This window comes from Hyperoodon ampullatus (assembly GCF_949752795.1).
Source record: "Hyperoodon ampullatus genome assembly, chromosome: 3".
Lineage (NCBI taxonomy): Eukaryota > Metazoa > Chordata > Mammalia > Artiodactyla > Ziphiidae > Hyperoodon > Hyperoodon ampullatus.
The window spans coordinates 143,095,833-143,118,794 of record NC_136916.1 but is presented as its reverse complement, the minus strand read 5'-3'; the positions used below and the strand labels follow the sequence as shown (position 1 = coordinate 143,118,794).

Below are 22,962 nucleotides of genomic sequence, written 5' to 3'. Positions count from 1 at the left end.
TGTAAAAATAAAAATAGAAAATACATGTTAGCAAAGAAATGTTTCAAGAAAAATCATGCATAATCCTACTTTTCGGAGAGAATTGCTTTTAATAATTTAGTTATTTCCTTCCAGACTTCCTACACATATAATGATATGTGTTTTTTACACACGTGGGATCTTACTATCTTCAGCTTTCCTGTAATGTGTTTTCCTCATAGGAACTTTTGCAATTTCTTCAAAGAATTGAGGCAGGAGGTAGACGGGTCCCCCCGACCAGAGTAAGCAGTTGGAGATTTGTTCCCTGTGGACTGATACTCCAATTGTCCCTAGCAGGACAACTGAGAGAGGAGGCTGCACCCTGCCCAGATAGAAGACAAGAGACCACGTATTTCTCATTCTCGAAGTCAAGGAAACCTTCCTGACTAGAAAGCTCCTTGGAGGTCAAAAAGGGAGGGGGTGGCACCCCATAGTAAGTGATGTCAACTACCCATAGGCCTCTTCGCTAGAATCCATCTTGGCTAAGAGATGCGCACGCACACATGGGAGGGTCCTGAGACATACCGAATACGGACTCTGAACCAGGCAAATCAAAATGATTGGCCAAAGGAAACCAGGAAGAAATGCCCCACAAAAGTGATTCAAACTACCACGAGGGCACAACTCTCTCTGAGTCCACCTGTGTGTCTATCCACACATACTGTACTCTTTTTTTTCTAACAAACACTCCACTTGTTTCACTACTTCCCATCTTTGTGGGAATTCTTTTCTGCAAAGCCGAAGGGCCAGGGACTTGTCAGTGACCATGGGTCTAGTGGCTAGGATTTGGCGTTCTCACTGCTGCGACCTGACCTCAATCTCTGGCCAGGAACTGAAACCCTGCTTCAAGCTGCTTCAGGCAGAGGCCATCCGAGATCAGAATGCCAAATCAATAAGAGAAAGACAAATATAGAGTCCATTAATAGAAAAATAAGCAAAGGATATGAATAGGTAATGATCAAGTACTTAAGTTCATATTGTTTTTCTCCCACCAGGCTGGAGGTGAGGTTGGTGGGTCAGGAGTGGCTAAGGCAGATGGAACTCCTATCATAAGTACCTAAAAAGTGTTTTTAACAAGTTTAACTGGGATCTGGAAAGCATTTTGAGATTCTGAGCTAAAAGATGGACAAATAAATTTCATCAACTAAGAACGAATACTCGGACGCCATCTGCCTTGATCTAGAATTTATGACAAGGTACTGTTATTTTTATTATCTGTGCTACTATAATATAGTTCCTTGAGTTGGGTGATGCATTTGCTTGAAGAAACTCAATGCATTTCACATTATATTATTTCTGTGATAAATCAGAAAAGGGGAAGCACAAATGACCTATATGAAGAGGTATGCATCCTTACTGTTAATAGAAAATATAAATTAGAATGAACATACAATTCCATTTTTCACTACCAGAGAATTGGCAAGGATTCAAAGGAATGGTAATGCCCAGGTGAGGGGTGAGCATTCTCATACACAGATGGAGGTAGCCTTGCTTTGGGGCTAGCCTTGGGCAGGAAATTCAGCAATCATAAGGTCTTGAGAAGGAGTGTGCTCTTTGATGCAGCAATATCATTCACAGGGTTTATCCTAAGGAAAAGAGCAGTGGTTTGAGAGACAAGGTACGTATACAAGAAAATAGGGGACTGGGCAAGGACACTGTGACATATTCATACCACAGAATACCACAGGGCAATTAAAATCACGTTTTAGATGGTACTGGCTGAGTTCACGATGTATTTCTCTCTGAAGGAGGGAAGCTGCTGACAAGGGTACACAGCACGACCTCATTTTGTTTGTACATAAATGCACACAGATGACTGAAAGGAGATTCCCCTAATTATTAACAATGAGTTATCCTGAGTGATGAGATCATGGGCATTTATTTTTTTCTTTGTGTTTTCTAAGGTTTCTTTTTACACTGAACAAGGATTACTTATGTAAATTAGGCAGATGATATCATTAAAAATTATTTCCAGAAGAAATACAGGTTGATATGGGGCAACCACCAATAGACTTAAGACTTTGATTCTAAATAGCTCCAGTGTTCTGACACTGGCCAGTTGATGGGGGACAAGTGTCCCCCGCAAAGGTCCTAGGTGTGGGTGGCCATTTTTGTGCCAGGTTTCAGTGTGACCTGAGCTCTTTGGCCCCAGCACATTCCCCTTTTGCTCTGCTTAGGCCTCTGGGTTAGACACAGGAGAAGTAAAGGAAATGAGAACAAATCATTCTGCATAAGGACAAGGGAGGCCAAGGTGCAAAGCAAGTGGTGCAGGACACCAAGCCCCTTAGCATGGCTCGCCTAGATCACCTTGGGCACCACCCCACAGAGAGAAACTCAGAGGCAGAGAACAACTTTATGAACCCGCTGCCAGACACAGACTGCTCTGGAGACGTCCTGCAAAAACAAGGGCACAGTTCACCCTGTGCTCTCAGTCCCCTGAAACTGATTGCTTTCTGCAAACTGAAACTTATTCAGAGGGAGGAGAGCTCAGTGGCAATGGGCTTGGAGGAGGCACATTTATTTTTCTTTCTTGGTATGAAAATTAGCTAGAGTTCCCTGGTGGCCTAGTGGTTAGGATTCCAGGCTTTCACTGCCGTGGCCCAGCTTCAGTCTTTGGTCAGAAAACTAAGATCCCACAAGCCATGCAGGGCAGCCAAAAAAAAAAAAAAAAAAAAAAAAGCTAGAGATCAAAATGCCATATGCCAAGTTCTAAGTGGGATGATTTGTATCTATGATGGAACTGAAGCTCAAAACAGAGGTAAAGATGGAAACACTGACATGGTTGGACAGGCTGAATCCTAGAAGAGGATGATGATTCAAATGTTATAGGACCCTGCAGCCCGAACAAAGGCGGAATAGAAAGGGTTTTGCAGCCCCTGGAAAAGGTTAAGAAATAAGATACCATCTTTCCCACATGAAGAAGTCCTCAATGCTCCCCTAGCCAACCCCACAGCCCAGCTCAACTGCACAAGGCCCCATCACCACACGATTTTCAGGTCTGAACCCTGTGAGAAACCCAGGAAGTATCCCCAGATACCCCCACTCCATCTCTGCCTATCCAGACCCCTCACATCTTCCAGAGCCGTCTCTATGCCCATCTCCCAATCCCTTGACCTGAGAGGCTCTCTCCTTTAAGCTCTACTGCAGAGTGTTTCTTGATTTCTGACTTCTAGCCTCCTTTTTGTGCATGTGTTTATCTTATTCTTCCGCTTCTGCGCAGAGGGCAACCTAAACAAAGACCATATGTGGTCCAGCTCTATGCCCACATATCAGGTGCGAGATAAGTATTTGCTGAATATTTTTTAAAATCAACTTTTTACTTTAGAACAGTTTTAAGGAAAAATTGCAAAGATATGATAGAGAATTCCTGTATCCCCACATCCAGTTTCTGATTGTTGGTACATTAAGGAACCCATATTGATACATTATTATTAACTATAGTCCATGCTTTATTAGGATTTCCTTAGTTTCTACATAATATCCTTTTTTTTTGTTTCAGGATCCTATCCAGGATACTAGATTAGATTTAGACATCATGTGGCAATTTCTCAGACTTTCCTTGTTTTGTTTTGTTTTTAATTGAGATATAATTCACATACCATAAAATTCACTCTCTTAAAGTGTACAATTCAGTGATAGTCTATTGACAAAGTTGTGTAACCATTAGCACTATCTAATTCCAGGACATTTTCATCACCCCAAAAAGAAATCTTGTTAGCAGTCACTCCCCATTCCCTCCTCCCCTTAGTGTCTGGCAACCATTAATCTACCTTGTCTTTATGGATTTCCCTATTCTGGACATTTCTATCATTGTAATCATAGAATATGTTGCCTTTTGTGTCTGGCTTCCTTCACTTAGCATGATGTTTTCAGGCTTCATTCACCTTGTAGCATGAATTAGTACGTCATTCCTTTTTATGGTTGTGTAATATTCCATTGCATGGATATACCACATTTTTGTTTATTCATCAATTGTTGGTTATTTGGTTTGTTCCACTTTTTTGGCTATTATGAATGATGCTTCTTTGAACATCTGTGTACAAGTTTTTGTGTAAACATATGTTTTCAATTCTCTTGGGTATATATCTAAGAATGGAATTGCTAAGTCATATGGTATATGCTTAACTTTTTGAGGAACTGACAAGCAGTTTTCTAAAGTGGATGCATCATTTTACATTCTCATCAGGAATGTTGTGAAGGTTCTGATTTCTCCACATTCTCATCAACACTTGTTCTTCTCTAACTTTTTGCTCATAGCCATCCTAGTGGGTGTGAAGTGGGATTTCACTGTGGGTTTGATTTGCATTTCCCTAATGACTAATAGCGTTGAGTGTTTTTTCATGTGCTTATTAGCCATTTGTATATCTTCTTTGGAGTAATGTCTATTCAAAGCTTTTGCCGATTTTTAAATTGGATTATTTAGTTTTTATTGTCAAACTGTAAGAGTTCATTATATATTCTGAATACAAGACCTTTATTACATATAGGATTTGCAAATATTTCCTCCCATTCTGTGAATTGTGTTTTCACTTTTTTCTTTATAACAGCTTTATTGATATGTAATTCACATGCCATAAATTCATCATTAAAGTGTACAGTTCCATTTTTTTTAGTATAGTCACAGAGTTGCTATACAATCACCACCCCATTTTCTTGATAGTTTTCTTTGAAGCACAGAGGTTATTAATTTTGATGAAGTCCAATCTATCAATTTTTTTCTTTGGTTGCTTATGTTTTTGGCATCATTCATATTTAAGAAACCATTGCCTAACCCAAGATCATGAAGGTTACACCTACATTTTAAGAGTTCTCTAGTTTTAGTCCTTACATTTAGGTTTATGGCCCATTTGAGTTAAAGCTTATATACAGTGTAAGGTAGGAATCCAACTTCATTCTTTTACATGGGAATATCCAGTTGTCCCAGCACTGTTCGTTGAGAAGACTATTCTTTCGCCATTGAATTGTCCTGGCACACTTGTCGAAAATCAGTTGGCCATAAATGTATGGGTTTATTTCTGGACTCAATTCTATTCCATTGATCTAAATGTCTATTCTTATACCAGTGCTAAACAGCCTTGATTTCTGTAGCTCTGTAGTAAGTATGAAATCAGAATGTGTTAGCCCTCCAACTGTTTTTCTCTCCAAGACTGTGTTGGCTATCTGACTATTACATTTTCATATTAACTGTAAGAAAATTAAAGTAAGAAACTTCAAACTGTCTTCTAAAGTGGCTGCATCATTTTGACTCTGCAATGAATAAGAGTTCCTGTTGTTCTGAATCCTCATCAGCATTTGGTATTGTCAGTTTAGCCATTCTAATAAGTGTGTAGTGGTATCTCATTGCTTTTTGTGTGTGTGTGTGTGTGTGTGTGTGTGTGGTATGCGGGCCTCTCACTGTTATGGCCTCTCCCGTTGCGGAGCACAGGCTCCGGACGCGCAGGCTCAGCGGCCGTGGCTCACGGGCTTAGCTGCTCTGCAGCATGTGGGATCTTCCCGGACCGGGGCACGAACCCGTGTCCCCTGCATCAGCAGGCTGACTCTCAACCACTGCGCTACCAGGGAAGCCCCTCATTGTCTTTTTAACTTCCATTCCCTAATGACAAATAACGTAGAGCATCTCTTCATATGTTTGTTTGTCCTGAGTATATGTTTTTTGATGAGGTGTCTGTTCATACCTTTTGCCCATTTTTTGACTGGAGTGTTTGTTTTCTTGTTGTTTTTAAGAGTTCTTTGTATATTTTCCAAGTCCTCTATCGGATACATGCTTTGTAAATATTTTCCCCCAGCCTGTAGCTTGTCCTTTTGTTCTCTTACTTGAATATTTTGAATTTAAAAACCCCTCTTGGTAAGCTTTAACAATGCACCTGCTTAAAAACCATTAAAGGGTACCCATTCAAGACTGCTGCTTTGTGAATTACAAAAAGGGACTCCACCTGGAAAGATCCAGAATGAGGTGAAGATATGCATTTGGATCTCATTCCCCATCCACTTCCTTCACTGGTGCCTTTGTGCAAGACAAAAACTGCACAATCACACTGGAACAACCCACATTGATCTTAAGTGTATCCATAATAGACTTATAGAACCCTCCATGATAGGGCTCTTGCTTATTCTCCAGCCACATCTCATCCTTCTACCCTTCCTCTCTACAGCCTCAAAAGCCTTATCTCAGCAACCTGAAGGAGCTTTGCGTCCAGCCTCAAGACTTTCATATGTTTCTTCTGCCAGTGTGGCGGGCTGACTTTTCAGATGACCCCCAGTGATCCTTACCTCCTAGTGTTCATGGCCTTGGTGGTCCTCTTCCCTTGTGAGTGGGCTAGACCTTGTGACTTGCTGCTAGTGAATAAAGTAGAGCAAAAGTGATGAAAAAAAAAGTGATGGAATATCACTTCCAACATTAGGTTGTAAGTGACTAACTTCTGTCTTGCTTGCACATTCTCTCTTCCTCTCTCACTTGTTCATGCTAATGAAGCCAACTGACATGTTGCAAGCTCCTTTTGGAGAGACTCGTGTGGCAAATAACTAAGAAAGGCCTTGGGCCAATAGCTTAAGAGGAGCTGAGGCCTCAGTCCAACAGCCTGCGAGGAACTCAGCCCTGCCAATAACCACCTGAGTCATACTGGAAGCAGATGAGGCCTCTCTTTTGCAACATTCATCATCATTGCAATTAGTTCATTATCTGAGTATTCATTTCCTATCTGTCTTCCCCAAGACTGTCAGTTCCAAGTCAGAGCTGGCTATATTTTTTCCATACTGAATTCCCAGGACCAAAAAAGGGCGCCTAACACAGAGTGGAGATATAGTAACTGTAGAATGAAAAAATGAATCAACAGTTGAAGGAATTAATAAATGAAGTACACTGAAGCCTCATAGGTCAGAAAGGAGGCAAGAAAAAAAAAAGCCCAGTGCCCTAGTAAAGACAGTTATAAAAGTCCCACAATTCCCAGGGTTTATTTTTTTAAATATCAGAAACAAACAAACCCAAAAATCAAAAATCAAACCATGTCAACATGTTCTAGATAAAAATTTGTTACGACAGTGTGTAACCAAATGCTCTATGTAAATAAAAAGTCCAAGAAGGGTTCGTTCATAGTCCAGGATTTCCCCCCCCTTTTTTTTCTCCCCCCTTCTTTTTTTTTTCCTTTTCTTTTTCTTTTTTCCCCCCTCAGGATTTTGATTTTTAAAAACTTTGCAGTTTTAACAGGAGTAACCAGAATTGACCTGGAACATAAAGGATGAGAGTGAAGACAGAGTGCCTGTTGAACAGAAGCTGCCCCACATGATCGACAGGCTGGAGCTGCTGTTCCTCTGCTCTTGATATTAAATCTGGGAAAAAGCATCCAGTTTCTTCTGTTAAATGAAATTTTAGCTAAATGCAGAAAGGAGGATTTTTGAAGTTTGGGGATAAACCTGTGGCCACAGAAAGGTAAATTCAGACCAGTTATTTTAGTTGGCGAAACTCCTATGGGAATTTTTGTTTTTGTTTTTTTGCGGTACGCGGGCCTCTCACCACTGTGGTCTCTCCCGTTGCGGAGCACAGGCTCCGGACACGCAGGCTCAGCGGCCATGGCTCACGGGCCCAGCCGCTCCGCGGCATGTGGGATCTTCCCAGACCGGGGCACGAACCCGTGTCCCCTGCATCGGCAGGCGGACTCTCAACCACTGTGCCACCAGGGAAGCCCCTTATAGGACTTTCTAAATGATGATACTATATAATCAGCAGCCAACGAAAGGGTTTCATCAGCGGGTCCTAAGCTTCACTGCCTACCAAATAATATCCAACTCACTCCCTGGTGGGGCATGTGGAGGCTCGGCTGACCTTTGCAGCCCGCTCTTCTTCTGCTCCCCCTCACACACCCATGGCTCTTGCCTTCCTCGGTCACAGGGCACACTTTTTCATCTCTGTGCCTTTGCACATGGTCTTCCTCTGACTGGCGGTCCCCCTTTAGTGCCACCAGTCCCTGCAACACCAGATTCAAATCTCAATGCTCCCGATTCCCCCAGAAGTGAGGGCTCTACTGATCTGTCTCAAAGGGCACTTGGATTTACCTCTTTAATGGCCTCTAGCACATTCAATGTTGTATCATTAGCAGGCATGTGTTTTACTGATCCTCTCTACTACTCAGACCAGAGGATATGGTCTCTGTCTTGATGACCTTTTTTCCTTACATTTCCCAGCACAAAGCTTTGAATGGAGGAGGGGTTTGAAACATATGTGTTGTTAAATGAATAAATGAAAAAAATGAATGAAACATATATGCTAAAAGGCTTTTAAATGAGTCAGATGTACTTTATATCCCAATGCCAATAATAATATAGCCATAGAAAGAGATTTTTTTTTTTTTTGCGGTACGGGGGCCTCTCACTGTTGTGGCCTCTCCCGTTGCGGAGCACAGGCTCCGGACGCGCAGGCTCAGCGGCCATGGCTCACGGGCCCAGCCGCTCTGCGGCATGTGGGATCTTCCCAGACCAGGGCATGAACCCGTGTCCCCTGCATCGGCAGGCGGACTCTCAACCACTGCGCCACCAGGGAAGCCCCAGAAAGAGATTTAATGTTAAAAATATTTAATTTGCCTTTTTATGAAATTTTGTTTTCAAATGTACCAATTACACTCTCTCATGAAACAAAAAGGAACTTAGAAGTGAATAAACAGAATGTTTCTTCACTAGTCCACTAGAACACTGACTAAATGTCCTAATACATTACTCTAAATGGTCATGTAAAAGCCAAGGAAGTAAATAAATAACAAAGCAAAGTATTAAATATAGGAAAATGAGCTTTTCAAAAGCTTTCTGGAATTCTTTAGTCTACTGTTGAACTTTTAACAAAATAATTTGAACAATTTTTAGAGTTTAATAATAAACACTAGTCCTGTATAAAGTGATTAAGTCAAAGTAGTTTACTTCAAATACAGGAACTAATTACAGAAATGGAATGTACAGTTAGGGAATGTTGTTTGAGAGGACAGCGTTCTCATGACTAAGTCCAGTGTATCCTGAATCCTCATGTTATTTCTTTCTATCATGGAAGACTGTCTCCCAGACTTCATGCTTTCATTTACTAAATGAATAAATGAAAATAAATAAATATTATTCATTTATTCATTTTTCATTTATTCATGTATCGAGGGGGATAAGGGTATGGGGGTTGAACTGACATCGAGGCTCCCCCAGGATGCCAACTCTGTGGAAAGAATTATTGGTATAGCTGAATATTTGCTGAGGCCAAAGACTAAGGTATTGGGTTGGCCAAAAAGTTTGTCTGGGTTTTTCTGTAACATCATATGGAAAAACCCGAACAAAATTTTTGGCCAACCCAGTATATGGCTGACTTGTGCGTGTGTATAAAGCTAAGACTGATACACACACACACACACACACACACATCTATATCTTAAATATGGGTTCAAAACCTCGACCCATAGCAAGATTTTGTACTGGTCCTTCCCTTATTTCCCAAAGATGATTCTTCTAACAGGAAAACCTCAGTCTTACAAAGTCTGCTACTCACTTCACCAAATTAGAACTATTTGAAGTCTAGCATAACTTTCTAGTTTTTTCTAGTCTAGATGGGTATACCAAGAGCTGATCTGGAAAGAAAACAGGTCGAGAGGAGCAGGGGATGGTAGGAAGACGGTGCTTCCACCTTTGTTCCGCTTTCTGGCAGAGGCACCATGTCTGAGCCCTTGCTTCTCCTGGGTCCCACCTAGGAAGCAACACTCAGTCTTCTCTCCTTGGGCCACTTACATTGGCATGTGCACAGAGTCCAGATTTTCCTTGTGCTCTTGCATCCGGACTGGGAATTTCATGCCTACTTGACGGTACTTTTTCTCAGAGATATTCTGAGCTTTTTCTCTGAGAGAGGGCAGCAGAGTAGACATGACTGGAGAGCGCATGTTAATGGCTTTTTTCATCGCTGGGCACTTTGCCATCATTCTCCTGGGGGTAGGGGTGACATTTAGGTCACATCATCTTGTTTTCTAGAAATGTCCTTGAGCTTGGGAGAGTCAAAAGGTCACACCTGAATTGTACAAAAGTCATGCGTTTCTTTTCCCCTCCTGACTCTTCATCCTCGCGCTTCCTTCGGGGAATGTTGAACATGTCGGAACGAAAGAGCCTCCCTATTTCTTCCTCAATCTCTGTGAAGTGTTGACGTCAGAAGACAATCCAGGCTACATACGTACAGAAAGTATAAAAGGACTATGACAGAAACAGATGAGAATCGGAACCCACAGTTACGACATGAAAAGCTCCCACCTGTCTATAGAACACTACTAAGTAGACGCAAACCCAGGTGCCCCGCTCTCTCCACATGCCTGAAGGGCTGCAGAAAATTATACATGTACTCACCTTTGCAGGAGGAAAATCAGACCAAAGATTTAAGAAGTGGCACACAGCTTATTAGTATCCTTTGTAGAAAGGATATTCATTAAAAATAGGTGCCTGACAAATGTCTATTCGTTGTTGCTATACTTCATGTTTCATATCAAAGAGCAGAGCCCCTAAACGTGACTCACCTCAAAGAATTTCCAGTCTTTTTGTGTATCTGATATTTTCCCCCTGAAATAGAACAAATCACAACTATAGGTTGGGAAGGGAAGTTCAATATTTCAGTGATCTAGGCAACCCCTTATCTTCAAAAGGTCTTTTGCAGATTATTACCTGTGGTCCCATACCTATTTAGTCACATAAATGCTATCAAAAGGGATTGATAATGAGTGCCAATGTCTTTTTCTTCAACTTCTTAGGTTACCCAGATCAAAACCTCTAGTGTTTGGTCAAAAGTTAATCAACATATCCTGTGATAAACCATAATGGAAAAGAACATGAAAAAGAATGTATATATATATATATATATGTATAACTGAATCAATTTGCTATACAGCAGAAATTAACACAACATTGTAAATCAACTATTAAAAAAACTAAAAAAAAACCCCACTAAAGTGGGGTTCATAAAAAAGCTAATCAATATAAATTCAGGATAAACAAGCCAACCCTCACTGTATTCTTCCAAATGTTTCTAGTAATGTGAGTGTTAGGGAGGTGAGGAGAGTGGAAAGGTGGTGAACAGGTAACACAAGGTGTTAGTAGGTATGGAAGTAAAGAGCTAGAGGCTAAGTCTAAAATAAAGAAAAAGAAAAAAAAATCTTAAACAATGGTTATGGCTATTGGGTACAGAAAGAATCAGAAACAAAACAGACACAGGTCTATCTATGCCATACAATCAACTGGCTGGGAAGAAAAGTGCGCTCTTCCTTCTGAACGAGGTATGTAGACCTAGCCTTGTCTCTTAAAGGTAGGCAAACGCCCAAGAGTCCTTGCAACACAAATTCATTGTTAAGGGTACTGGCATGGGCACACTTAGTAAACTTGGCCTCCCTCTCCATTCAGAACACAGGCCATCTAATTCTGATTGCCAGCCTTGGGAAAGCAGGCATGGCCAGGGTAGGACTTGAGAGTTGAATGATGGGGCTATGCACCTGCAGTCACTTGATCAGTCTTGGGGGCCAAGGCCAGACCCAGGGCACTCCAAGGTTGATCCTGGGTCTGCTTCTGCTTTTGCTTTGGGTTTCCTTGGAGTAACTGACTCCTAGGATTGGCCCTGGTATCAGGTTCTCCAGAACTGTCCCGACTCCCATGGTCTGGGGAAGTTGACCCAAACTCCTCAGGACCTCCAGCTTTTTCACAGAGACTTCATGGTCTGTTTGGGCCCAAACTAGCCCTCCATTTGGAGGAAACACTGAAGAGGTGGTTCAGCTTTTCCTGGGGTTAGTCCCTCCCCTCTGGCAGATGCTTCATTTCCTCACGTGCAAGTCTTCAACGAAGAATTAAGGCAACAGTAATTACAGTGAACATTTACTAAATATGGACTATGTGCCAAATACTATGCTAAGCCCTTTACATTTATGATCACATTTAGTTCTCACAAGATTGCATGATTATTCCCACTTTACAGGTGGGGAGACTGATGTTGAGACTGAAGTCCAAAGACATATATTTAATTAGGGACAGAGTCTGAACTAAAAATCAGGCCTGTCAGGTCTCCACATTTGTCCTTGTAACCCAGAATGCTAGGAAAATAAGCTTTTTCTTTAAAATATTTTAGAGATAAACCATTAAACAACAGAGCCCAGCAGAAACTTTTTAGGACAAGCCTCCTTCTGTGTCACCTAAAGTCTTTACCCAACAAGAGTGCTTCTGTGGTATTCCCGCCCTTCCACTGCCTCTGCCAGCTGAAACCAGAGACCATGCACACCTGTCAAGCGGAAACCAACCAAACTCTGGTTTTGGAATACTGAGTTGGACTGTGTCCTTGAGAGAAGGTTTAGAGCAGCATTTATGCTGGCACAACCCAAACCAGCACCACCTTAGCAAGGTTTTGAAATGACAGAGTGATTGACCAGGAAACACACACTTTCTCTCCTTTTCTTTTGTTTTTCTTTTTTTAAACATTAGAAGAGAAGGTACCATGAACCTCCTCTCCTTTCCCTCAAGTTGTCACAAAACTGGGACTTTCTGTCTTAAAGTCCAGAGCAAACTGATATAGCTCACAGTGCAGAAATTAAGAACAGAATGTAGTGAGTTTCTTCTGACCATTCTTTTTTTTTTTTTTTAATTTCTTTTGACCATTCTGATTTAGCTCTGCATGTAAAACTGAAATGAGTTCGGGAAATGGAGACAGAGAATGAGTACATTTGGGAATGAGCACATTTAAATCTTCCACTTCATCTCTTGCTGGTGAATCCTGAGTCATTTTCCTTTTTTAAAAAATTATTTTTAGGGCTTCCCTGGTGGCGCAGTGGTTGAAAATCCGCCTGCCGATGCAGGGGACACGGGTTCGTGCCCCGGTCTGGGAAGATCCCACATTCCGCAGAGCGGCTGGGCCCGTGAGCCATGGCCACTGGGCCTGCACGTCCGGAGCCTGTGCTCCACAATGGGAGAGGCCACAACAGTGAGAGGCCCGCATACCGCAAAAAATAAATAAATAAATATATTTTTGTATTTTAATTTTATACATATAAAATAACTATAAATATATTCTATAATTTTAATAAGTACATAATAATTATAAATTGGTTATAAATTTAGAAAGGTACTGAGTATAAATAACAAACTTAGGACCTCCAAATCCTCTACAAATTGAAACAGGGTTGATAACAGCGCAATCCAATAGAAATATAATGCAAGCCACAAATGTAACTTAAAACTTTCTAGGAGCCACAGTAAAAAGAAACAGGTGATATTAATTTTAATAATATATTGTACCCCAACCCCCCAAATATTATCATTTCAATATGTAATCAATATTTTAAATTATTAATGAGATATTTTATTCATTTTTAAACTTTTTGCATAGTGTATATTTTACACTTACAGCACATTTCAACGTGGACCAGCCACATTCCAAGTGCTCAATAGCCACACGTGGCAACTGGCTGCCGTGCTGGTCAACAAAGATGCTGTACATTTACCCGTGAAGGCGGAATCCAAAGGAAAGAGGGGAAAGCCAAGCTGTTGGTAAACCCAGAGACTGTCAGTGGCCTGTTATGTGCTTTCTTTTTTTTTTTTTGAGGACACATTCCACATTTTATTTACAATTTAAGACTAACGTTAATCTCAAAATCACATATCCATACATCTATTTCCTTTTTGTTGATTTCATTTAAATGTAAATGCATGGTTTGTCCAACAAAGACTGTAAACAACTCTTCACCGCGTCTGGCACATGGAACACCCAGGAACAGCTTGTAACGGAAATCCGTCCACCTCCCCACAACAATTTTATTATAAATACAGGTATCAAAACAATCCTGAACGTGTTTTTGATACTACTAGTAGTCAGCACCTATACCGCTTCAAAAATGAACGCATTTTGTGACAATATTCATTGTACCTGCTATTTTAGACAATTTCAACGGAAGCTCTTTCACTAAGCAAGAGCATGCCGTTCTGGGTTTTCCTTCTTGAGCTTTCTCTTCAGAAACACATCTGCTTGCACAGTCATCTGACACTTCTCGCTGTTCTTCCACCTGGAAACCTGAGCTCCACTCTGAGTACTCCAGGTTCATGCGTAAATGACGGCGCAGATGTCCAGGTCATGTTTACCAGCTGGAATTATCTTACTTAATGTGTGGGTATTTTGCATTGTGATATTTAATCAAGACATTAACATGAATAGAAGGTTGTTGATTTAAGACAAGTTTTAAATCCACTAAAATTAATTGTTGTATGTTTGTCCTTCTGGTGGCTGTGGAAGCTTCATATTTTCTTTGGACATCATTAGACGTCTTAGCTCTTGAAGTACAACTTTAATGCTGTATGAATTTTGCCATTTTGCTAACACTGGTATGCTCCGTGCATCCACCATTCCACTGGAATTATTTATTCCATTCATATTAATTTTGGTTACAAATCTAACTGATGGAGGTGCTTCTGGGTATTTAGGTCCACATTCTACTTTCAGGCTATATATTCTGTTTTCATAATTTGTCTGTGGAGACCGCCATCTTCTGCAGCCCGACGCACCAGCCCGACGCACCGACCGGACGCACGCGACGTCCGCGCTACCTCCGGGAGCGCCGCCGCCCGCCTATGTGCTTTCTTATTCTTTCTTGCTATATTAGACTCTTATCTCTAAACCAAAATGAGGAGAGCTTATATTTTTAGTCATTCCTGAAGGGGTGCAAAGCCTAGGGCCAGACCCATGGGGTTCTGGGCTGGAGAGAGAAAAAAACTGTGCTCCCACTTGCCCCCTGCTGCCTTAGGTGAAGTCAGGTTTTTTGTTTGTTTGTTTTTGTTTTTTTTGTGGTACGCGGGCCTCTCACTGTTGTGGCCTCTCTCGTTGCGGAGCACAGGCTCCGGACGCGCAGGCCCAGTGGCCATGGCTTATGGGCCCAGCCACTCCGCGGCATGTGGGATCTTCCCGAACCGGGGCACGAACCTGTGTCTGCTGCATCGGCAGGCGGACTCTCAACCATCTGCGCCACCAGGGAAGCCCCAAGTGAAGTCAGGTTTAAATGATGGTCAAGGCCTGCTCCGTACAAGGGAAGAGAAATTTCAAAGGAATGTGTTTGGGGGAGGGAAAAGAGGCCTTGGTGCAAGTGACTGGAGGTGGCAGGGGGAGGGCTTAGAGATGATTTAAACACCTGAGCTTCAAAGAAAAGCCTTTCTCCCCATCCTCATCCCCACAGCCAGCCTCTTTGGTCACCGGTCAGGTGACAGCTGCACTGACCACAGAGGAGGAGGGTATACCTCCTAGGTAGAGGTGGGGTTGGAGCCAGAATTGGCCATAACCAAAGATCAGATCTAATTCTATGGCTTGTGCCATGAGGAGGTTTTCTTATCTACCATGGAAAACACAGAGAGCTTTTACCGAACATGTTTATCAAAATTTTGCCACAGCTTTTGTAATATCAGGATTTCACAGATGCATTTAGAATAGAAAGGCATGGCCTCCTACTTCTCAAGAAACATGAAAGCACTAAATTAACAGCCCCCAAATTGCTGGTTCTACTGAAATCGTTCATTTATCTCCAGGGATAAGGTGATCTAGTCCAATATTGAGTATGCATACATTAGAGAGAAAAATTAGAAAATACACATGAAAATGTTCTCATGCAAATATCAGCTTGTTCACATTGGGAAGAAGTTAAATAATGATATGTTAAAATCAGGTAATCACTCACAACTGGCAAAAACATTGTCCTTATTTCTCCTAGATAAAAACAACCAAAAGAGCAATATAAACTTCATTCAAGGATACAATCAACACCCACGGCCAATTAACAACTTTTACTGGTAAGGACATGCTATAATCTGTTTTCCTCAATATCCTCTGTTCAGCAATTTGACCTGTATAAAATTTGTTATGTGAATGGTGGCTGGTGAGCTCCAAACTGATTCTTCTCCAAACTGCTATCCAACAAGCAGGAGGAAAGTAGGTGACATTGCCTACAATGGCAAAAAGACCAACATCTCCTGGAAATGAGCTAGTACTAAACTGAGGCAATCACTTACTTGCAAACATAAGTTCCTTTAAAAGTTTGTATAAAAAATATACTGTAGGGGCTTCCCTGGTGGCGCAGTGGTTGAGAGTCCGCCTGCCGATGCAGGGGACATGGGTTCGCGCCCCAGTCCGGGAAGATCCCACATGCCGCAGAGTGGCTGGGCCCTTGAGCCATGACCGCTGAGTCTGCGCGTCCAGAGCCTGTGCTCCGCAATGGGAGAAGCCACAGCAGTGAGAGGCCCGCGTACCGCAAAAAAAAAAAAAAAAAAAAAAAAAAATATATATATATATTGTAATAAAAAGGTACTGTTAAAAGTACAACTTGAGGTTCTATATCTAGGAAACTAAAAGATATGATAAAATCTCTAATTATGGGCTTCCCTGGTGGCATAGTGGTTGAGAATCCACCTGCCAATGCAGGGGACACGGGTTCGAGCCCTGGTCCAGGAAGATCCCACATGCCGTGGAGCAACTAAGCCTGTGCACCACAGCTACTGAGCCGGAGCTCTAGAGTCCATGAGCCACAACTACTGAGCCTGCCTGCTGCAACTACTGAAGCCCACGTGCCTAGATCCCGTGCTCCGCAAAGAGAAGCCATAGCAATGAGAAGCCCGCGCACCGCAACGAAGAGTAGCCCCCGCTCGCCACAACTAGAGAAAGCCCGTGCGCAGCAACGAAGACCCAACACGGCCAAAAATAAATAAAATCAATAAATTTATTTTTAAAAAATCTCTAATTATGATACATTTACAGTTTGTTTTTCATCCCCAAATTAGTTAGCAATGCCTATGTTCTTCTAAAAATTGAACAATATGGGCAATAAATTAAAAAGTTTTTTTAGAGTAGGTGTTTTTTTAACCTTGTTATGGACTGAATGGTTGTGTCTCCCCCTACCATCCTAATGCATGTGTTGAAGCCCTTAAACCCCCCAATGTGGTGGTGCTTAGAGGCAGGGCCTTTGGGAGATAATTGGGTTTAGATGAGGTCATGAAGGTGGGGCCCCATAATGGGATTTTTGTCCTTTTAAGAAGAGGAAGAGAGACTGGGGTTCTCTCTCTCCACCATGGGGGACACAGTAAGAAGGCAGCTATCTGCAAGCCAGGAAGAGGACCCTCACCAGAACCTGACAATGCTGGCATCCTGGTCTCAGACTTCCAGCTTTCAGAACTATGAGAAAATAAATTTCTGTCATTTAAGCCATCCAATCTGTGACAATTTGTTATGGTAGCCTGAGCTGACTGATACAAAACTTAAATTCTAGTTTTCTTAATTAGAAGTGACGCTTTAAAGACAGAAGAAATTAATGTTGAGAAAAGGTGATTTTTACAAGTGATTAAATAGGAAAATTTATAAAGCTGACTATAATTTTACTACAATACCTTTCTTTCTTTTTTTTTTTCTTTTTTGCGGTACGCGGGCCTCTCACTGTTGTGGCCTCTTCCGTTGTGGAGCACAGGCTCCGGACGCGCAGGCTCAGCGGCCATGGCTCACGGGCCTAGCCGCTCCACGGCATGTGGGATCTTCCCAGACCGGGGCACGAACCCGTGTCCCCTGCATCGGCAGGTGGACTCTCAACCACTGCGCCACCAGGGAAGCCCTACAATACCTTTCTTAAAAGTTTTGTCAAGAAGAGAAAACACCACTTCTTCCTAAATAAGGGGGTCTGTGGCAAGCTGAATCTCTACCAACAGCTCTAGGGACCCGGAAAGGCCTTCTGTATTTGGGCCACAGGAATGTTTTTTGATGCTTAACTCTCAATCCCCAATTTTAAATCTCTCTCTATTCCTTCTACTTCTACACCTCACAAGAAAGTTCTGACCAGGCCAAAGGGAAGCCCTCAAGCCAGTCACCCCCGCGAGGAGTCCCATGTCTGGCAGGAATGAGCCTGCTTTAGTGTCCCCGCTGCCCTCAGACATTGGCTGGAGACAGTCCATGGGAAGAGTGGCCTCAGCACAAACCTGGTGGTGGATTCAGAGTGCAGCAGCAGGGGCCGCTGGTCAATTACACCCTGCACTGTAGCAGATCTGAGTGGCACGTTTTCATGGCTGCTGCACTAGAAGACAGCACTAAACCTGTCAACTCCATAAAAGAACTGAACATAGCAGTGAAAACTCTCAAGAGCAGAAATGATGTAGTAGAATAAAGAATGAATGTTGCTGGAGATGTATTAAGAGGGCATTCCCGGGGCTTCCCTGGTGGCACAGTGGTTGAGAGTCTGCCTGCTGATTCAGGGGCCATGCGTTCGTGCCCCGGTCCGGAAAGATCCCACATGCCGTGGAGCGGCTGGGCCTGTGAGCCATGGCCGCTGAGACTGCGCATCCAGAGCCTGTGCTCCGCATTGGGAGAGGCCACAACAGTGAGAGACCTGCGTACCGCAAAAAAAAAAAAAAAAAAAAAAAAGGGGGCATTCCCAAATCATGGTAAACCACACAAAGTGAATCACAGAGATGGTAGACGTGGGAAGCAGACTGAGTATAGCTACAACTGTGGACAAGAGGGGTGCAAGAGAAGAGAAATGGCCAGCAATGCCAAAATATAACCAAAAAATAAAGACAATGAGCCTGAACTGAAAATACATTGATATAAACATTAATAAACATCAAGTCCCTATTTGAGAGAAATCTCCCATGCATTTTTGTTTTTAAACTTTATAGACCAATGTATGTCCTTATAAATAGCCAAGAAGAGTGGAGAGAACATATGCTTGCCCCTTAGACCCTGGAGAAGCCTGGAGAGAACCTATTCCAACTAAACAATGAAGTTATTAAACCAATACAATCTCTGTCCCACCTGGTATTTCTTTTTGTAGGTGGAAGGAAAACGTTTTAAGACTCTGAAAAAAGAAAAAATTTAACCACATGGAATTGTTATAAAGTTCACTACATGAAAGGGTAGAAATCCACACTCACATGAAAGACATTAAAATGCAGATAGAGTAAAATGTTTAGTAAGGGTTAATGGTAATGATAAAAAATAAAGTAAAATAAACTGGAAAAACCAGGTGAGAACAGCAAAGTATAATACAGAATTTCATTAAGCGTTTTAGATTCTCAAACTATAACAAAGCAGTGGGGACAAATCATACAACCTTAAGAGAGAATAGGAAAACAGTAAATATCATAGTCTAGGTCTCAAAAGATCCAACAACTTGTTTGATAATGCAAGGCACTTTTTTTTTTTTTTTTTTTTTTTGGCTGTGTTGGGTCTTCGTTGCTGCACATGGGCTTTCTCTAGTTTCAGCGAGTGGGGGCTACTCTTTGTTGTGGTGCATGGGCTTCTCATTGCGGTGGCTTCTCTTGTTGCAGAGCACGGGCTCTAGGCACACGGGCTTCAGAAGTTGTGGCAGGTGAGCTCAGTAGTTGTGGCTCGCAGGCTCTAGAGTGCAGGCTCAGTAGTTGTGCTGCATGGGCTTAGCTGCTCCGTGGCATGTGGGATCTTCCTGGACCAGGGATCGAACCCGTATCCCCTGTATTGGCAGGTGGATTCTTAACCACTGTGCCACCAGGGAAGTCCTCCATAATGCAAGGCACTTTTAAAATCGCCCATAGTCCCTTTACTCTAACAAATTATCTGTTTTTCCATTTATTTTCTTGTCCATAGTAACATCTATTCTTGAACAGGACTTTTAAAATTTAAACATATACATCATATTTAAATATGCATTCTCTTTGACCCAGGAATTCTACTGTAAAAAATTTACCTTTAGGACAAACTAGACAAGTACATCAAATATAGGTATAAGAAAGTTCATTGCAGTGTTATTCCTAATATTTAAAAAGGAAATATTCCAACTGTTCATCAATAAGTTAAATATATTTGGAATACCAGGAAGCCATTAAAGGTGATGTCGTAGAGTTATATTTACTACCATATTCCACAGATTAATAGCAATAACAATAATAACAACAAAAAGGAATAATAATAATAGCTAACTTTTACTGAATACATAGTATGTGCCAAGGATGGGTCTAAGTGTTTTATATGTCTTATATCATTTAATTTTCACAACTGGTCTATTAAGTAATATGTTATTGGTTATATTTTACAGGTGTAATGTTATAGAATAATAAATTCTATTTATTTATGTAAAATTGTGTGTCTGGGTGTGCATATAGAGATGTCTGAAAGGATAACAAATGAAATGTTGACAACAGATTTACCCTTTCCTTTTTATGTATTGATTAATTATTGTACATGACTATGCATTAATTTTATAAAAAGAAAGAGCAAAACTATTTTTGAACATATAGGGAAACAATGAGTTATTTTCTCGACATGATAAATAATTCATCACTTAAACTAAGGGTCAATACAATAAGTAAATAGCATGTGCTAGCTTATTCTCTTTTATTTATTTATTTATTTATTCTTTATTTATTTATTTTTTTTGCGGTACGCGGGCCTCTCACTGTTGTGGCCTCTCCCGCTGCGGAGCACAGGCTCCGGACGCACAGGCTCAGCAGCCATGGCTCACGGGCCTAGCCCCTCCGCGGCATGTGGGATCTTCCCGGACTGGGGCACGAACCCGTGTCCCCTGCATCGGCAGGCGGACTCCCAACCACTGCGCCACCAGGGAAGCCCGCTTATTCTCTTTTATAACAGAAAAAAAGTAAGGCTGACTTCAGTCACTTCTTTAATGGAATTAGATATAGGAAATGCTACTACTATAGCTAAGTAAAAATTTTAAATATGACTCTAGGAAAAAATGAAATTAAAAACTACCTTTTACAGATGATATGATTATATACCTAGAAAATCCAAGGAGATAAATTAAAATTTTACATAGGCAGGAAATGTGTTTAACTTATGTGTCATAGGTTATGACATAAACTGATAGAACCAAATTCATTCTTATATATTTTTGTCATCAAAAATATATTACCAAACATGCATCAACAGGGAAATAATCAGTTAATGATAATAAATCCATAATATCCATGGTTTAAGAACTATTCCATTTTTAAAAAAGAATATGGTAGATCTATGTGTACTAATCTTCAAAAATATCCAAGATTTATAAGTGAAAAAAGCACATTTCAGAATGACAACATAGCGTTATCCAATGTATTTAACAACAACAATGTAAGTGCATACGTATAATTGGATAGAAAACCAAGAGGACATACATCGAGCCAGAAGTAACAGTACTTACTTCTGGGGAGAGATTGATATTGAAGGATGGTGGAGGAAATAGGGAGACTTTAATTTTTAACTCTACAATACTAACTAACTATAAACTATATACATAACTATTTAAATTTTTTACCCTTAGGATATGTTCATGAAGTACTTATCCAATTAAAAACAAATAAATAAACCAAACTTCACACTGGTATTTAAAAAATTGATTATGTGAATACATAAGTGCTAATCTAATTTAGGACCACACAAATTTCTTTAACGATTACTATGTAAAACTTTAATGGACAAAATAAAGAACAATACGAATAAATGGAGAATACAACTTACAGCTCTTTGAGAGGATTCAATATAGCAAAGATGACACTATTTCCTAAGCTAAAGTATAGGTCTTAATACAATAAACAATAAAAGGTTGTTGGTAGATATTGCTTAGAACTTGATTAACAGTGAAATTGATCTCAAATAGGCAAGATCACCAAATACAAGGTTTCTGGAGGTAATAGGAGTGAGTACTTGTTTTCAGCTAAATCACCTCCTTTCCAGCCCAGCTCACTGCCTGCACTCCCTGAGGTCCACTGCTCCTCGCCTTTCCTGCTTTGGGTGCCCAATCTCTGTCTATACCTCTATTGCACCAGTCACTGCTCTCCTTACCTGATGACCCCTCCAATAGACTGTATGCTCCTTGAAAGGAGAGACCATTTTCCTTGTACCCTGGCACTTAGCACCACGATTACCACAGAGCAATAATGTTTGTTGAATAAAGCAAAGAAAAACATAAGCTATATAGTTCTGATGTTTAAAAGAGAAAAACTAATCCAAATAATTCAATAGGAATTCCCTAAAATGGGTTAAAATATTAGAAAAATTCAACATCTAATAAACAAGAAATGTTACAGTGGAAAAAATCACTAATAAATATTACAGGAAAGTTGGCTATTAGTAAAGAAAAAATATCTTAGATCCATAGCTCATCTGATCAGTTATAACAAACTTCAAATGGATCAAAGCTTTTTTTTTTTTTAATCCTATTTTTAAAAACTAAGAAAGAAAGGTGAGGAGTTTAGCCTGGAAATGAACAGAATGAGCCCAGGAATGCAAGAACTTGTATGACTATTGAATAGCATCAGAAACAAGGTGGAAATGTTCAAATAAATAAAAACTTAAAACATTTTCATAATGTGTAAAAATGTAAATATCAAAATGAAAGCAACAAACTAGAAAAAACAAGTAACCAATCCTTGCTACATGAAATATAAATTATACAAATTCCCAGTTTCCACTTGATAGATGGTTAAAACTAGAGGAGGAACAGGCAATAAATTATTTTACACAAAAAAAGAACACAAACTCTATAGTCATGAAAAATATTCAGTCAAATAAAATATCCTTAAGATTTTTATATACCTTTAAGCTATCAAAAATATTAAACTAATAAAAACAAGTATACTTATTGCTTATGGTGATAAAGAATGTTTTAACCTTTTTAAAGGACAATCTGGCAATATGTAACAAGAGCTATAAAATTGTTCATGCCTTCCAGATAAGTACGTTCTGGGTAATAAGTCATAAGTAAACAGCCCAAATGAACAAAGTTATTTATATAAAGATATTCAATGCAAAAACATTAGAAAGCAGAAAAACTGAAACCACACAAATGTACACAAGAGGAATGGTTAAGCAAACTGGTATATTATACAATAGAATGACTACAGTTTTTATTCAAAGTGTAGGTGAGATTATATAAGCAGATTAATAGAAGAAGGTACACAGAAAAAATGTGGAACACAAAAAAA

General features: G+C 40.6%; 2 protein-coding genes across 2 annotated transcripts in view; both read right to left on the bottom strand.

Annotated features, from left to right (window-relative positions):
* Nucleotides 1–8,936: 8,936 nt before the first annotated feature.
* The window catches only part of PPP1R36 (protein phosphatase 1 regulatory subunit 36), a gene marked incomplete at both ends in the record, with an annotated part of 33,054 nt that continues 19,028 nt past the window's right edge, over nt 8,937–22,962 (bottom strand). The window contains 6 exon segments of the mRNA XM_079699179.1: nt 8,937–9,079; nt 9,141–9,202; nt 9,766–9,957; nt 10,040–10,173; nt 10,177–10,218; nt 10,536–10,578. Coding sequence (XP_079555305.1) covers nt 8,937–9,079; nt 9,141–9,202; nt 9,766–9,957; nt 10,040–10,173; nt 10,177–10,218; nt 10,536–10,578 — 616 coding nt within the window.
* On the bottom strand, nt 14,177–15,349 carry LOC307050842 (ubiquitin-conjugating enzyme E2 variant 2-like; the record flags this gene model as incomplete). The annotated part of the gene is made up of 2 exons (XM_079701079.1): nt 14,177–14,512; nt 15,254–15,349. 2 exons carry the CDS (start codon nt 15,347–15,349, stop codon nt 14,240–14,242), a joined length of 369 nt encoding a protein of 122 aa, XP_079557205.1. The 3' UTR covers nt 14,177–14,239.